Genomic DNA, 17,237 nt, shown 5'->3' on the forward strand with positions numbered 1-17,237 from the left:
TTTTCCTGAGAACTCTCAGAAGGTTCAGTTGGCCCCGCATCGTCACCGTCGTCGACCACGTCGGTGGGACGAGCGGGGCCGTCCGCTTGAATCTCCTCCACCTCCAGCGCTTCTGCTCCCCCTGCCCTCTTCCTCACACACACACACACACGCGTGTGTATCTTTAAGCTGCAGCTACAGACAGCAGAAGCCGCACAACAACACACAACACAACTGTGGCACACTAAGGCGTGTCAGGCGGAGGTCCGTGTCGAGGACGATCGCTCCCCCGTGTTCGACACACTCCAGTGAAGTAGTATTGTCAGATCGCAATTCCAACTATTCGCCCTACCCCGTACTACACAGACTGAACGGAGACCTACGGTAGCTTTACTTCAGTGGTCCCAACACTGTATCGTCTGCGTGGGCTCTCTCTCACTTCGCTTCTTTCCCCGCTAAATGAATGGGTTGGCCACAGCGCGTCACGTGACCGACTTGTTATTGCTTCAGTGAAGGATGAGGAGGCACCAGTGTGTTGCTTTCGGACTCGTCTAATTTTTTTCTGGCTTTGCAGCGGGGTAAAAAAAGCGCAGCAGAGCAGAGACGGGCACTGATAACTAAAACCTGAAAACACTTCCTCCAATCGAGAGCAAGCCAGCATCGCTGCAAGCATTCGGATAAGCCGAGAAAAAGCAAGTACAGTGCTAGAAAAAACACAGGGTGTGCAAGTGTCTCGAGTTGCTCTACCTGAGCGTAGTGTATCGTACCTGTGGTGGTACTTGCCTGCGGGTAATCAGTGGGGCAGAAGAACATGGACACGATCAACTCCACCCGTGTTTTCTTCGCTTACTTCGACTGAGGCAAAGAGCGAGTCACAGTGCTTTTCTTCCACGCCAGTGGTCTGTGAACTCGCCGTCCTTTCCGCACACTGAGGTTACACGTTTCTGGAAGAAAGGCGGTTGAAGGGGGCAGTGACGCTCGCACACATGGATGAGTAGCACGACTTCAAGGAGACAATAGCTTCACTAAGAAAAACCAACGGTAAGTACTTATATTGTCTGGCTGTATTGACGACACGTTTATTAAAGCAAGCAGGTCTTCAATTTGATTTTTGACAAGAGGGAAGTCTAATCTAAATGTCAAACCAGTACAAATGCCTGGGTTAAATTTATGCACTTAATTATATTAAATTTATATGTTTCATGAAAATGAATAAGTAGGTTTGGGTTTTTGGTTTTGAAATTAGTTCAGACAATTATTTAAGGACTTACATACTTTTGTTACATGTTACTTGTTAGGTCTGTCCAAGGGACTTATAGGTTCACCTTGCCATTGTTGGTCACACTATTTGGTGTTGTCACTTTCTACAGCACTAATCTTCAAGCATTTTTAATAATTTGAACCCTGATGGTTGCAAAATCCCCCCCAAAAAGACAGGTAAATTGTTGAAACGTTTAATTTGACAAAACAAAACGTTCAAAAATATCTCGACCCAACGGTCTTTTAAGTGCACAGACAAACAATAAGTAGACAAAACTTCGCTTGACAAAATGTGCGGCCGCTTGCTAGGAAGTCTCAAGCGAATGAAACTTTGATAAAATGAATGAGGTAGTAAGGGGATGGCGTCAGCGTTTGTTCCATAGGTAAATAGAACATGGCAAAAAAAGATAGAGAGAGAGAGAGAGCTAAGGTTAAATGCAGGTTATATACACCTAATGGGTATACAACTACTGTGGTATGAAGTCTAACCCCGGTTGCCACTCAACAAGACAAGCTTACAAACTAATTATCAAAGGGGATACACATTTCACAGAGATGGCATTGAATTGCTTTAAGTAACTCGGCAACTAGCACCATCAAAGAGAAAAACAAATATGTAAAAGAGACAAATCTTTTGTTTTCAAGTCAGCCGGACCACAAAGTTGGAATTAGAACATGTATATATATATCTTTCAGGCAGACATCTATATCTCTGCTGAAAAAGATTTTTTTTTAAATGTGCTTCACTAAAAATCTTGAAGGTCACCTGCAATGTTACCCGAAAACAAGTCTAAAACTGAGGTGGCTCACACACAAGTTAGACTTGGAGTAACAAAAATAATAAGAGGGTACAGGTGGTGTCAAACTAAAACTGGTGACTACTGTCTTGAGGAAGGTATCATTTTACAGGCACCACTGTCCTTTATTGCAGTGTTCAGTAACATACCTTATCCATGCACAGTGTCTATGGCTTTCAGACTACAACTTAACTAACAATGAATTAACAGTAACAGTGATGTCTGTTACTGACATTTGATGAGTCTAGCTAACTTATGTCTTTTGAAATAAATCAAACAACCATTGCCACAGTGTAGGCACATTGGTGTTGTAGCTTTATTACTGCTGAACTGTTTAGCTGCTATAAACTGTTGGTGTTACCTGCGAGAGACATTTGGAGAGAGAGAAGGGGAGCAACTCATGAATAGAGATTTTCAGCTTGCCTTACGCAGTTAGTCCCCTTATTATTCCAAACATCATCAAGGCAGCAGCATCCAATACCCTATCCAAAGCCTGAGGTTGCACGCATGCTGTTCACTCTCTTTCTATTCTTAAGACAAGAATAAATACAGAGGAATTTTTAAAATTTCTAATAAAATCTGACAAGTCAGTTATGGTTTCTGAGAAACTTACTCTGCCATGGCAATGCCACTTCTATTTTCAATTTCACAACCCTATAGTCTATACTGACAATGCGGCTCTGATGGTATTTCTTGCACAGGAGGTTTTGTCCTTTCTGATCAGTAATACTGTTTAGTTAACAGGACAAGTATGCTCCTCTTTTCATGCCTACAATTACTTTTTTTTATGCCTATATATTTTTTCATCCCAAGAGTGAAGACACTGAAATACAGGTTTCCTATGTCTGTTTGTAGAGGGCATGCTGCTTAAAGTTCAGTTATAATCTTGTTGAAGTGAACTTGCTAAAACAAAACAGAATCTCTTTCAGAATGCACGATTGAACTGACAGCTTTCCTTCATCACTCACTCATCACAACTTTACAGTGATGTGTAATGTTTAAGTGTAACTTTCTTTATTTGGTGTTTGACGTCGTTTTCAACCACAAAGGTTATATCGCGACCGGGAAAGGGGGAAGATGGGATAGAGCCACTTGTCAATTGTTTCTTGTTCACAAAAGCACTAATCAAAAATTTGCTCCATGGGCTTGCAACATAGTACAATATATTACCTTACTGGGAGAATGCAAGTTTCCAGTACAAAGGACTTATCTTAACATTTCGTACATACTGCTTGACTAAAATCTTTACAAAAATTGACTATATTCTATACAAGAAACACTTAACAAGGGTAAAAGGAGAAACAGAATTAGTCGTGTCCCGACCAATATGGGACTCCCCCTAACCCGCGGGGGGGGGGGGGGGGGGGGGGGGGGGGGGGGTATGTTGAAGTGTAAAGCAAGAAAGGTCCCCACTCAGGGATGGTACTAGTCAGGACCTTTGGTTATCAAAGCAGATAACAACTTGTGCCAGTATGATGTGCTGCCACTATTCAGTGTTAACATTACTTTCCTGTGCAACAAGAACTGTCTGATTATCTGATACTAAGTTTAGTTTTACCACACAATTGCAAGTCAGCTTAAAAACCATCCCTATTTCTTTCTTGTGATTATGTCCTACCAGTACCAGTGGGGCAAACATGTTTTGGTCATAGGTGTACACATATACTTTAGTTAGGAATAGCACATTCCCACAAATTATCCTGAATTGAAATTGCAGACATTTCTAAAACATCCATTTTCAATAAATCACTTACTTACTTTAAATCTATTACAAATCCCATTGCCACTGCTAGATCCTTTCCAAGCTCCTGTTCAAATGATGAGAAAATTAATTTCTACTGATAAGGAAATGTCACACCATAAATGCAAAGAACCAAACAACATGAAGGCTTATGTGTCAAAGCAGTCAGCTTTTGAAAAATGAGAATGCTAAAAATAGAATGTGGGTGCAGGATGTAAGCATTGTCACTGCTAACCTTTGCTGTTAGGTGACTGATGTGGCTCAGACAGTTTTACTGGTTAGGTTCAAATGACAAGGCACACCAGGGAAAAAAAACTTGTCCATTCACTTAATCAAACACTGTACATGAGGTTCCCATTGTAGTTTCTTTGACTTAATTCAGGAATCTTTATAGAGAAAAAATAATTTTTCTTTGTTGCTGATTTTCTTGTTCAGAATACTGCATCCAGTAAAACTTAATTAAAAGCAAAAGAGAGGCTTACTGTAGAAATGTCCATTGTGACAAAGATGAACACAACGTGAGACTGACAATTAAATCACCATTTCAGTTTTAACAGCATGTGTGAAATTTCTTCCAGTTCCAACTTCCATCTCACATCAATAACATTCTAAGTAATTCTTAGATATAGGACAGTGTTGATGAAACTGAAAAAAATGATAGTCGACTGAATCAGTGAATAACTTGTTTCTCATTCACAAATAATGCTTTAGTCAGTGAGTCATGACGATTCAAATATTCACTACTAAAAATAACAGATCTCCATGTTGAGTTGTGACACTGACAGGTGTAATCCTGGAAAAAGTCTTTGCCTGTGTAACTGTATAAGTGCTTGCAAGAGTCTGCGGTGGTTTACATGATGAACATTAAGAAAGAAGGTATCTTTGGGACTCAAATTTAAATGTCTGAGTTGCAAATATATTGCACGGTGACAGTGCCTCAGAAAAAGTTAAATTGAACATTGAATTTGAAAATGAAATAATGAAAATGAAAAGTAACCCCCCCTTTCCCTATCCCTGTTCGATTTGAGTCTCGCTCTTTCTTGTTCTCTTTTTTTTTCTCATATATATATTTATTAGGATTTTGCTTTTTTGAAGGTTGGTGAGTAATCATATCCTCCAATACAGTCCAAGCCCAGTTTGAATGCCGACAGTGACACGCTGTTTGTTCAATATTAGTTTATTACATCGCTTACGTAATATTCGTAATTCATCGCCTAGTTTTCTCTCTGCAGAAGTCATTCATTACGTTATTTAAAAATGTGTCTTTGATTTTTAGATTATTAATTCAAATAACTGAATACATTGTTTATCGAGGAAGCCAGCAGCGGTTTTTGCGATCGATTGAAACTGGAAAGGAGTCCAATGAGGTTAGCTTTTGGGCGTGTTCCCTTAATAGCAATATCGCCGGTTAACAATCATAAAAATAAACAAACCGCACGTACCCTTTTCTGTGTTGGCCGTGTTCTGTACATCAGCTTGCGGTTTCGGGTCACTGCCGCTGGTTTGGCGATCAGGGGGTCGGTTTTCCGCGACCCCATCTGTTTTGGTAGCCATTCTGACATTCAGAATTCCGGTCACTTCCGGAACTGATTTCGAAAACACAAACTCTCTTATTTCATTTATATGTATTTTTCATCTAATCCGAGAACTCTACTCAAAACATTTTGTATGAATATCTTTAATTGTTATTTTTCAGTGTTAGTTTATTTTGACCAATGTGCGTGCGCAAAAAGTCAGAGCTCCGGGTCAGGATGATGTCAGTAGCATATGACATGTGACGTCACGTGTGGAAAGTTCCTGGTTCTATAAATTTAGCAATCGAAATTGGGGAATCATTTGTCTGTTGAACTTCGTTTATTTTGGTGAGTGAACGATATATTTGAACAAACTTTATTTGTTATTATTTGTTCGTCAAACGTTTCAATAATGTCAAAGCTTAATCTGTTGCCAGTGATCTTCGTGTTTGTTTTGGTTTGTTTTGTGCTTCTGCCTAGGTAGGGCGTCTGCTTTCGTGGCTTCAAAACACTGCCAACAGCAGTGCTGTCGAATCGATCTGTGTCCATGTGTACTGACTTGTCACTTTAGTCTTGTAGCCATAAATACTTATTTACAGTGCCGTTTCTTGAATATTTGAGTCTTTCGTCGTAGTTAGTCCGATTTTGCTGAATCACTTCAGTATGAGTATACATACACAATCTTTGCGAACCTGAAACTGGAACATAACGGGTAGCCACCGAAATCATTGAAAAGCAAGATCTGAAGTGCTTGTATGGACTGTCCTTCACTACTGAGTCTGCCTAAAAGGCCTCATGCCATGTTGCTTTTGACTTTGTCACAAACGTGGCTTAATAAGTTCAAAGTTAATTGTTCTCATGAAAAATATGCGACTTGACATTCTCAATCCCCAAACTGTGTTGTAGAACTACAAATGATAAAGTATGAAAGGCACGGGAAAATTGTAAAATTCAAGTACTAACTGTCCCACGACTAAAAAGCTTCACAGAGTGTTCTTATAATTACAACCTTGAGAAGCTTACGTACTGTAATTGCAGACAATGAGCGCTAAATCTAGTCCTAGTTATCACCAATCATTCATCAACTTGATGATCAAGCCTGTATGTATTACTATTAATATTATGTATGATGTTTACTCTCTGTTTCAGATTTCATCTCAAAGTCTTTACACACACAACAGTCAGAATGTCTTTATATCCAACTCTTGAAGATATGAAGGTGGACCAACTGGCACAGGTATGTTAATATTGTTTTTGTTAATGTTATAAATACAATTCATTAATTCATTTGAGTAATATTTTAATTTAATGGTGGTGAATTATACATATTATAACGCACATGCATGTTCATAAGATTTCTTTCTGTCCAGTGCTGAACATACAAGCAAACACACTCATACACCTATCAGTATCACAAAGCATATCGTTTTGTTTCGCCTTGACAAAAGTTAATTTTCATTTGAGATAAACAAATTAGTTAATTACTGCTTTGCGGTTTGTTTGTTTTCTGTTTGCAATTAAAAAGGAAAATGCATTTGAATGTTTTGCTGTAATCTGTCCCAACAGCAGTGACACTGACACTTTATCTAAAAATAGTAACACTGATGGCACATGACCAAGCACACTTGGCATTGTGCAATACATGTACATGTACTTCATTTGTGGTCATGAGGTGCGGCTGCTGTTTAGTAATAATAATAATAATAATAATAAATGAGCATTTATATAGGGCAACATCATAACTTTACAATTATGCTCTTTGTTGATAAAAGCTTAGCTTAGTCCAGTGTGATATGAGATGAGGTATATTTTGTTTTTTTAAATTACAAACTTGTGGAATACTTAAATCAATAGGAGTTGTTAGCTGAGGTAATGTAAATGTGACTGCTGGTGTTAAAATACAAACTGTACTTCACTGTTTCTTAGCCTCTCATTAATTCCTATCTTCTTTTTAGAGTATGTAGCATCTTTGCATATTTTATTCAGGTTTTGCTGTTTTTGTGGGTTGTTTTTTTCTTCAAATTTTTTTTCATAATTTTGTTTATAGAGTTTATTTATTTATTACCTTATTATTTTCTGGTAAAGTGATTATGGACAGAAAACAGGAATCTTGATGAATGTCACACACTATGAATAAAATACAGTTCCCCCTGCAGTGTAGCTTAACACAATTGACTGTTGAGCAGATTGAGTCAGTCTCTTGAGTCATTGAGTCAAGCGATCGATCAAGCAATCAGTCAGTCAGTGATTGCGTAGGTTTCCGCTTATGATATACACACGTGTACGTGAACAATTTGTTGATATGAAAAGAAATTTGTTGATATAAAATGAAATTTGTTAATATTAACAGAAATGTGTTGATTTAAAATGATATTTGTCATTATTTAATGAAATGTGTGGATATAAAAAGATATTTGTGGATATAAAAAGATATTTGTTGATATATAATGAAATGTGTTGACATAAAGTGAAATTTGTTGCAGGCCCAGGTGCAGCATGAACAGCGCCAGGCCATCACGCAGGGGGGAGGAGAATACCCATCAGTTTCCCCCTCCCTGGCCCCAGGTCCCGGCATGCAGCACTCAGGCTCCGACTCCTCTCTCTCCTCCCTCTACCCCTCCCTGGGCGACTACATGGGCCTGCACCTCACCCCCCAGATGGTGAATCAAAACATGCCCGTGGTTGCACAGGTTGGTGGCCTTTCTTCTTCATTTTCTAGTTCAAAAAAAAACAAAACTTTTTTGGAATGTTTCATTCAAAACAAATTAAAACATTCACACGAACCTCTGCCCTGTAAAGAGGACAAGCAAGAGACAACCAAAACAAAAAAGAAATGATGGTGTGACTTAACTAAGAATGTCCTCAAGATGGTTGTAGCAATGACATCAATATTTTAATACTTTTATGTAGTGGTTGATTTCATTGATGTATAATTATGCGTTTTGATCGTTGCCTGTGTGTTTGTCCTGTTAGCGACGCGATGTGGTGCCAAAAGACAAATTTCCATGTTTATGCGTAATAAAAATGGACAAGACAGTTTCTGTATTTTATCGTATGCCTGCAAATTTCAGTTTTAGCAGAGAAGCCTATTCCTATCTTCTTTCTTCTGTCATGTATCAGCAAATGCAGGTGAGCACACGACCAGCGTACCCCTCGCAGAGCATGGTGGCACCCATCACTGGCAACGACAACAAGGCTCTGATGCGCGCCGAGATCAAGCAGGGAATCAGGGAGGTGACCTGCTGCAAGGACGGGGAGGGCAAACTGGGTCTGCGAGTGCGCCATGTCAACAATGTGAGTGTTTGGCTGTAACTTTGTAAGCCATCTGATAACCCATTTTTTTCATGTGAAAGTAACAAGGTCAATTTCAAACTTTAAACAATCGTAGCTAAGTCTCTACTGCGAGTTTTCCAAAATTATCAACGATCTTCTTCTTCTGTGTTCCCAGCCATGCTAAATTTTCAATTCGGTCTGTGGGGTGAAAACCGAAGTCCGCTGCAGTGAGGTTGCCGATCGACCCCCCACAGCTTCTTGTGGGCCTCCACTGGACTGGGCATATATAAATGATCTAACCTTGCAGAAAGCCAGTAAAAATGGAAACAGATATGCATCAAAGGTAGCATTGTGTACAGTGATCATTTCTGGAGCAGTATAATGGAGCTTGACCAGGCACAATTGGGTGCTCTGCGTGGAAAAGGGTTTAAGACACTCTCATTCACATACTCTCACACATTTTTTTTTATTTAATTAAAGGTACACATGTGTTTTTTGTGATTCCGAATATTTTTCCTGTCAGATTTTTCACACTCCACATACACCCATAGTGCAACAACAGTTTTTACTAGTCTAAGGAAAATATTGAAACTGTGATGGTGTCTTTTTGCAGGGTTTGTTTGTGGCCCTGGTCCAGAAGAACTCCGCAGCAGCGTTGGCTGGGCTGAGGTTTGGCGACCAGATCCTGGCCATCAACGGACAAACGATGGCCGGCTGGGACAACGACAAAGCGCACAACTTCATCAGGAAACTGGACCCTCAGCGCATCACCATGGCAGTCAGAGACAGGTAGGGGATAGACTTTTTGCTTTGAAAGTTGTGCATGAGTGAAAAAAAGATCTGGGTATCACCAGTAACCTTTGTTTAATTGAAAGCAGAAGAACAACGGTGAATGCATGTGGGGAAAACAAATGAAAAGACTAAAAAGTATTGTACTGACATATGCATGAGTACAGTTTTTTGGGAATCTTTTTATTTCTCTGTTCAAGTGTCAAAAAAAAAGAATTTATTGTGAAACATGAATGCATATAGACTTTGTCTATTTCAGGGTAAACATGTAATAGAGATGATGATGTCAACTAGTAATTAGTGCTGTGTGATGGTTCTCCTTGAGCAAGTTCATTTGACTTCATGATGGAGATTGTGGGATGTACGCAACATTGCTGGGATCCTCACAGCTGTACACTGAAATGCCAGATTCAGAAATATGTTTGAGTACAGGTAATTCTGCTTGCCTAAGTTCACTTAATATATTTTTTTCTTTGTATTCTCATCAGGCCATTCGAGCGCACAGTGAGCATGCAGAAAGACAGCAACGGCTACATTGGCTTCGTTTTCAAGGGCGGCAAGATCAAGAGTCTGGTCAAAGACTCGTCTGCCGCTCGTAATGGCGTCCTGACAGATCATCACCTCGTCGAGGTCAACGGACAGAATGTTGTGGGCTTGAAGGTAAGACAAATCTATTTTGATGCTTGAAATTCTGTCCAAAAAAGTTAGTAAGCCAATGAAGGTAGGGTGTGTGTTGATGAGGGATTGGTAAGAGGAGAGAAAAAATAGTGAAAAGATGAGTGGATAAGGTGAAGAAGATTATGCATGTTAAAATGTTGAAGTTGCTGTGAACTTGTTAATATAAGAGGTTCTGCCGTCCTTTTGTGTGTTTTTTGTTTTGTTTTTACAGCAAGTTAAGATTTTGTTGACATTGTTGTGAAGGTTTCACAGCCATCAGGGCAATTGTAGCCAAGCTTGTTTAAAAGTACAATTTCTCTATGAGAAAATAAAGTATTCTTATTCTTATTATTACAGTGTGGTAGTAGTAGTCTCTTGTTGTTGCTGTTATTGTTGTTAAAAGGATTCGGTTACCTGGTGTATGTTATATAGTCCAATGAGAATTAAAAGAAAGTATCATTTGGAAACCCTCAAGAATTAAAGATGTATTATTTTCAAACCAACAAGAATCTTTTATTTGTAGGACTCCGAGATTGGCGAGATCATCGATGCTGGTGACCGAACCATCACCATCACCATCATGCCCTCGTTCCTGTACGAGCATGTGGTCAAGTGGTAAGTGTTGCTTTTCCTTTTTTCATTCATCTCAGGTGATGCAAAACAAGTTTAACATGAAAATGATAATGGTACATGTATGTCTGAAAACTAGGAAAAGTTATTTGGACTTTTGAAGATCAGACATCTCTTGTGTCAATGCATTCTTTATGCAGATTAAAAGTGCTACAGTTGTAACAGTCTTTCCTTTGTTTCTTAAGAGTTTTACAGGTGTCAAGGCCTTCCTCAATTGTGAGCCCAAAGTTGACTTTGCAAAGGCCTTTTACCACAAATTCATTGCCACCGCTTCGTGCAGAGAGCTTTGTAAAGTAGACTTCGCAAAGTGGACTTGGCCCAATTATTATTATTATTAGGCTTTACAAATGTTTTCAGTACAAACTACAGTGGAACCCCCTTTTAAGACTCCAACCAATTTAAGACCCTGTTTTCTCAGATTTTCTGTTCAGAACTTCTGTAAATCTAACCCCATTTTAAGATTCCCTCCTATTTAAGATCTGATTTTCTTAGAATTCTTGAGGTCTTAAAAGGGGGGTTCCACTGTACCTTGAAGATAGTCCTTGCCTGAAAGCCATGTATTCCCTCTGACAATGTGTGACAACTTTTGTGTTACAGCATGGGCAACAGTCTCATCAAGAAGCTGATGGACAGCTCTATCCCTGATCTGTAAACGCCTTAAAACTACAGCTCGGACCTAACACACTTCAACCTTCACTACGTTTATGGACCACTTTCCTCTCAACTTTATTTGGAATTTGGGCTCTTTGAACTTTATGCATGCAATGCAAATTGTCTAAAAAATACAAGAAAAAACAGCCACCTCTCTGCATCCAAACAAAGTGGAAAAAGAGAAGAAGAAAAAAAAAAGAAACAAAAACAACCGTAGAAATCGGCCCAAGACCAAGACAAATGGAGCAAAGAAATAAAACACTGAAAGGAATTCAAACGCAAAGAAAAGAAAAGGAGAAAATAAAATAAAAATTGAAACACTAAAGTGTTGCTGATTGGCTAGACAAGGCTTGTGAAAATGTGATAATGTTTTGCGTGTTTTTTCCCCAAAATTCTGCAAAGGTTTTTATTTCTATTTACATTATCTTTGAAGGGACTCCGTTTCTCTAATAATAGAGAAAGAAACTGCACAACCCAATTGTGAAAAACAAACTCTGGTTCTCTTTGGTGCAACCCAACAAAAATATAAATGTTGCTTTGTGCTTGTTTTTTAGTGTTGATCATTTGGTTTCTCTGTCACCGTCACTGTGAGTAACCCTTGCACATAAGTAACTTCAGTATGCGTGCGTAGACAGTACGTGTATACTTTAAAAGTATGCTATATGAAAGTGTATTTTCTTTGATCTTGTTTGAATAGTTCAACTTTGATCAGTCTTATGATCCAATTTTCACAGGAAAGATCTTTTTGTATCAGGGAAATAGGATCAAAGGCATATTCACGTTAAACAGTCTGTGAAAGCTGTATATATTTTTGACCACAGAATGTTTTGTTTCCGTTTTCACTGTCAGTTCAGTACGTTGTTGTGTAGCTATGATTAGGCCAACAAAAAAAAGTTGTATGTTTCTGGTAACATGGCTACAAAAAATAGGGTAGGTAGGTAGGGATTTTTTGTTTTGTTTTGGTCAGGGTAGAAAATAACTATACAGTGGCGCAAAGAGACTGGACTTGCCATACAAAGAGAAAGACGACACATTACAAAACAAATGAGACAAAAGGGATGCGGGGTTATGCCCCTTGTGTCGTCTGCCGTCTGTTACTTATGTATTGACACTTTTTTTCATTTTTTTTTTTTTAAACAAATGCAATAAAAAAAATCTAGGGTCGGCGGGAAAAAAACTAGGTAGGGTCGGGTGACCAGAAACATACAACTTTTTATTTTTTTGCCTTATGGTAAAAGTTAAAGTCTGCTCTGAGATTAAAAAAACAATTAACAAAAAAACATTTTTTTTTTTAACCCTTTCGCTGCCAATCAAACTTCCTGACTGCCAGGGAATATTGGAGTTCGGGGTGTAATAATTCACAAAAAATTCTAGCTCCAAACTGGCAGTAGGTAGGAAAGTAAAACCTATGTTATTTTTAAAGGAAATTCAACCAAGAATCTGTTTTTAGTATCTAATCATGGAAATAATGCACAAGTGCAGGACGGGTATACCCGTCCTAAGGCAGTCAAGGGGTTAAAGAAAGGAAATGTTTTGGTGTGTGCAGCAATATCATGCATAATGATTCATTTAAATCTAAATGACTTGGAGAGTCTTTTTATAATAACATGAGCTATGATGAGGGTTTTTTCTCCTCCAGAAACAGTACATCAATCTGATCAAGGTACATATGTACATAATATTGTAATCTTATGTTCATGAAATTCTGTTGAGACATGCGAAATTCTGTTGAGATGTGCCTGGTTGAATTAGACATTTTTGTGGTCAGACGATGTTACGTAGAAGGTAAAGAAACACCAAGAGCGGTGTACCCTTTTTACTTTATTCAGTATTGACATTTAGTTTTGTTAGAACAATCACGGGAACATTTCGGCTTAGCGCTTTCTTTGGCGGGCGAGCTTTAAAACTTTTTTGATAAAATCAAATCATCAATTCCTTTATTCAAATATTATAATAAAACAATGTGTCAAATTGTCATTGCTTAATGTCTTTCAATGCATTCAAATGATCAATAATCCCGTTTATAATATTGAAGTGAACGATTTTGATATGTCTCTGAATGATCCCACAGTGTACATAATTTTGTCAGTGTTCATGTGTAGTGATCGTTTTTGTTTTCATTATATGTGTTCATGATCATGTCATGTGAACAGTCACTATAGTGCCTGTGTGTCATAGTGCTAGACATTTTATATGACCTTTTTGTTGTACTTATCTATTGTATTTTCTGTGATGCCTTTTTGGCTTTTTTCGATATATTCAACTATGTACTTTATACATAGTTGTCATCACTGGTGAATTAACCACCGGACACACCAATATAATTCTACCTGCATTCTTGTGTGATCATGCTAACGATATAAAGGGTAATTTAAATGAGCAGTTCCTTCATTTAGTTCAAAAGGGACCAGTTGATTTCTTTGTCTTCATTAATTGTTTTAGCATATTTTCAAAATGTTTGTTGAATCAAGAAGCAAAATGGTACACCAATTTATCCAATGTTAGTTTAGTGTGGATTGAAGGGAAGTTTTTTGTTGGTAAGGCAGTGCTAGTGTAGAATTTTTTTATACTGACAATCGAGTCAACTTATTTGTTTTTATCAAATTCGACAGAAGAATGAGGAACTCACAGAGTGTTGTGTTGTTTGTACCACAGTTGTGTTACTGGTTGTCCCAAATCCTTTCCCGTTTGTTTTTTCTCTCTGTCTATTGAACCATATTCCCAAAAGTAAACTATCAGACCTGAAATGTGTAATAGCTGGTTCTCATCTGTAACTGCCTCGATCACTACATCATCCGTCTTCGGCAGCAGTATGTGTTTGTCTTTCTTTATTTGGTGTTTAACGTCGTTTTCAACCACGAAGGTTATATCGCGACGGGTCCAGTCTAGTGGTCAACCAGTACATCTGTAATAACGATCAATTGAAGAAGAATAAATTAATATTTGTAAAACAAAGTTCTTCGCTCTGTGTGTGATCTTAGTGTGCAAACAGAACAATTGTGACTGTCACTTCTCTTTCTTTTCTGCTCTGCTGGTTTTCTCTTAACAGGCCCTCTCCTATTTCTTACATTATATTCTCACTTTGTCTGAGGACAGTTAAAATCCACTCATGTCTCAATATCATTTACTCTGCATGAGCTGAAAATGAGTCCAGCTGTCAAAAAGATAAATGACGTGCTGCATAATTCACCTGCACACTTCAAAATCAGTCGCACAGAACACAAAACAGGAACTACAACGGAGCGAATGCCACTCTGGCTCACGCAATATTTGATTATTACATTACACTCATTACTACATGGACTCAGGATTTTCTTTTTATGATGGCCTGTGAAAGTGGTCCATACATGTGTACGGATATTCTTAAACATCTACATATTTGTAGGTTAACAAATCCCGTGTTGTGCGAAGTGTGCATCGTTCAGCCTGACACTACAACAGCTACTCCCCTGTTGTTAGTCTGTGCGTAGTACAGTGTGTCAAAGAAACAAGGCTATTTACACCTCTTTCAACGCTGCTGTTAATGTACCAATACCATTTCAAAAACTTACATCTAAATTACACCACAGCAAACTCACTTACTCTCAAGCACTTTTATAAACAAATACAACATATATATCAAGGCCACTGTTTGAAGATTTATATTCAAAATACATACAGTGACATCTTTTTGCGACATAAATTATGGAGAGATTAGGCAAAAACATACACTTTCCACTGGAACAAGGCAATCGCTTACCATGACCCAACCCATGTTACAAACATGTCATTCACTGAACTCCATCACACACTCTTAGAGTAATGGTGTCTGAATCATTGAGGCAAGGAACAAAAAGCCAGGTAATGACTAGAAGTAGAGACTGAAAAGCAAAGGGGGGTATGATTCAGTGATGAAATATATGTACTTTCCTTCTTTATTTGGTGTTTAACGTCGTTTTCAACCGTTCAAGGTTATATCGCGACGGGGAAAGGGGGGGGGGGGGGGGATGGGATAAAGCCACTTGTTAATTGTTTCTTGTTCACAAAAGCACTAATAAAAAAATTGCTCCAGGGGCTTGCAACGTAGCACAATTTATGACCTTACTGGGAGAATGCAAGTTTCCAGTACAAAGGACTTCACATTTCTTACATACTGCTTGACTAAAATCTGTACAAACATTGACTATATTCTATATAAGAAACACTTAACAAGGGTAAAAGTAGAAACAGAATCCGTTAGTCGCCTCTTACGACACATGCTGGGGAGCATCGGGTAAATTCTTCCCCCTAACCCGCGGGGGGACCAGTTAAGGACAGGCTTTAGGGAAAGAGGAAATGTGCAAAGGAACCAAGTATGAATCTGATAGAAAAAACTGTTGGTCATTCATTCCTCAAGTCAACATATAAACTGGGTGTGAATATGTAAGTCTCAATCCAAGTACATGCATCAATCAAAGTTCATTAATCAGTCAGCAATTGGGCTGGCATTTATTGACTTTTCGTGTGGCTATTGTGCCACAGTTACATTTGATTTAATGACAGGAGCCACGTTCATTGACAAGAGCACCATTTGGCCTTGGCCAGACCTGGACCGGTATACAAGAGTCATGGTTGAGACTTTAGTGCGGGATAAACTGTACCCTCAGTGCAATTTATCCCAGACTTAAGTCTCTTAACTTGACTCCTGCATACCGGCCCTGGTGACTATTAGGTGTGGCCCAGCACAGGTTAAACTGAGTTGTACAATCTAGCGTGAAATGGACATACTGGCCAATGTTAATACAGTCAGCACTTTTATGGCAAAGTCAAATCAACAGGGAGAAACGATGATATTATGATTTTAATACCAAGAAGAACTTTCCATTCAGTTTGCATTGAATTTATAGTTTCTACTCCATATATCAAAAGGCGAATTCTTTTTCTAATGACTGTACAAACATGTAAATCCTTTTACTGTACCTTCCTACGCCTATACACTCAGCATCCACTACACAGAGAAAATCCAAGTACGTATTATACCTAGGTTTTGGATGACTTATTTCCCTTTACATATGCCAGGCTGTTCTATTCACATCGATAGTCCAACTGCTCCCCCTTCCTTTAAGTTACAGCAAGCTACTTTACTTGTCTTCATTCCATGTGCTGTCCATGAACTCAAAACCAGTTCTTATTTAATTCGTTTTTATCTTCCACAACCTGCATTAATTCAAAAGCTATCTCTTCATCATTTAAATGAATGCTACAAAGTAAATCAATCACTTTCAGAAGGAAGTAAAATCACTCAAAAATTGAGTACACCACAGTGACTAATCTCCTTTGAAGAATCAGCTAAGAGGCTGAAAATTTGTAATAATGTCAACAAAACACAAAACAAGACATGAAAAGCCCCACAAAAACAAAATTAGACACAAAAACTCCCCTCGTCCAAAGAGCAACAAAAATAACCATACTGTTAGTTTCTACTGACAGAACACAAGAATGGACATAATGAAAGATGTTATTGCACAATTAACAAAAACAAAAACAACGCTACATTGTACATGTACTACAATCCAGTAATTAAATCAGATCTTGTTCCTGGTAATGGAAGAAAACTGCTAATGTTAAGTCTCCATAAAATCCAAAAATGACCCTACAAAAAAATTCTTCCCCTCCAATTCCCTTGTGGACATATTGACAAAAGTCATTGCACCTCTTTGCACTAAATTTGTGGTTATGTTTTATTTGTCTTCAAAACGAGATGAAAGAACAAAAATACAATTGCCATAAACTAAAATCTTTTTGTGAAGAAAAAACCCACCCCAAAACAACAGAAACAAATGTTAAGGCAAATCACAAAGGTTTTAACATTTCTTATTTCATCATTTACTAAAGCAAAGCCACATTCAAATATGTCAGTCATGAACCATAGACATTTTTTAAAACAGTAGTTAAAAGTACTGATGTTATTTCACATTGCATCATTCT

General features: G+C 38.2%; 3 protein-coding genes across 4 annotated transcripts in view; 1 reads left to right on the plus strand and 2 right to left on the minus strand.

Moving 5' to 3' along the window:
• The window catches only part of LOC138967377 (phosphatase and actin regulator 1-like), a 73,732-nt gene extending 68,363 nt beyond the window's left edge, over positions 1-5,369 (minus strand). Inside the window, exon 1 of the mRNA XM_070339909.1 lies at positions 5,220-5,369. Coding sequence (XP_070196010.1) covers positions 5,220-5,331 — 112 coding nt within the window. The 5' untranslated portion in view covers positions 5,332-5,369. The remainder of the gene's footprint in view (positions 1-5,219) is intronic.
• Positions 495-14,246, plus strand: LOC138967379 (syntenin-1-like). 2 transcript variants are annotated; one of them, XM_070339915.1, is made up of 8 exons: positions 495-1,020; positions 6,441-6,528; positions 7,775-7,981; positions 8,412-8,585; positions 9,178-9,353; positions 9,842-10,013; positions 10,534-10,625; positions 11,238-14,246. In XM_070339915.1, the coding sequence occupies exons 2-8, from the start codon at positions 6,478-6,480 to the stop codon at positions 11,290-11,292; spliced, it is 927 nt and encodes a 308-aa protein (XP_070196016.1). In that variant the 5' UTR covers positions 495-1,020; positions 6,441-6,477; the 3' UTR covers positions 11,293-14,246. The 2 variants fall into 2 exon arrangements, with proteins under 2 accessions (XP_070196016.1, XP_070196015.1); XM_070339914.1 differs by lacking the exon at positions 495-1,020 and adding an exon at positions 5,506-5,639.
• Positions 14,247-14,916: 670 nt separating this feature from the next.
• The window catches only part of LOC138967378 (ankyrin repeat domain-containing protein 29-like), a 44,564-nt gene continuing 42,243 nt past the window's right edge, over positions 14,917-17,237 (minus strand). Inside the window, exon 9 of the mRNA XM_070339913.1 lies at positions 14,917-17,237. This exon is cut by the window's right edge and continues 2,096 nt beyond it. The gene's annotated coding sequence lies outside the window, so the exon portion shown is untranslated.

This window comes from Littorina saxatilis, linkage group LG5 (assembly GCF_037325665.1).
Source record: "Littorina saxatilis isolate snail1 linkage group LG5, US_GU_Lsax_2.0, whole genome shotgun sequence".
Taxonomy (NCBI): Eukaryota; Metazoa; Mollusca; class Gastropoda; order Littorinimorpha; family Littorinidae; genus Littorina; species Littorina saxatilis.

What these genes read in the sequence shown, in the direction of transcription:
- LOC138967379 (XM_070339915.1), top strand. Translation starts at nt 6,478, where the DNA reads ATGTCTTTATATCCAACTCTTGAAGATATGAAGGTGGACCAACTGGCA. An exon ending in ACCATGGCAGTCAGAGACAG is followed by an intron (nt 9,354 to 9,841) that starts GTAGGGGATAGA and finishes TATTCTCATCAG; the next exon opens with GCCATTCGAGCGCACAGTGA. An exon ending in AGAATGTTGTGGGCTTGAAG is followed by an intron (nt 10,014 to 10,533) that starts GTAAGACAAATC and finishes TTTTATTTGTAG; the next exon opens with GACTCCGAGATTGGCGAGAT.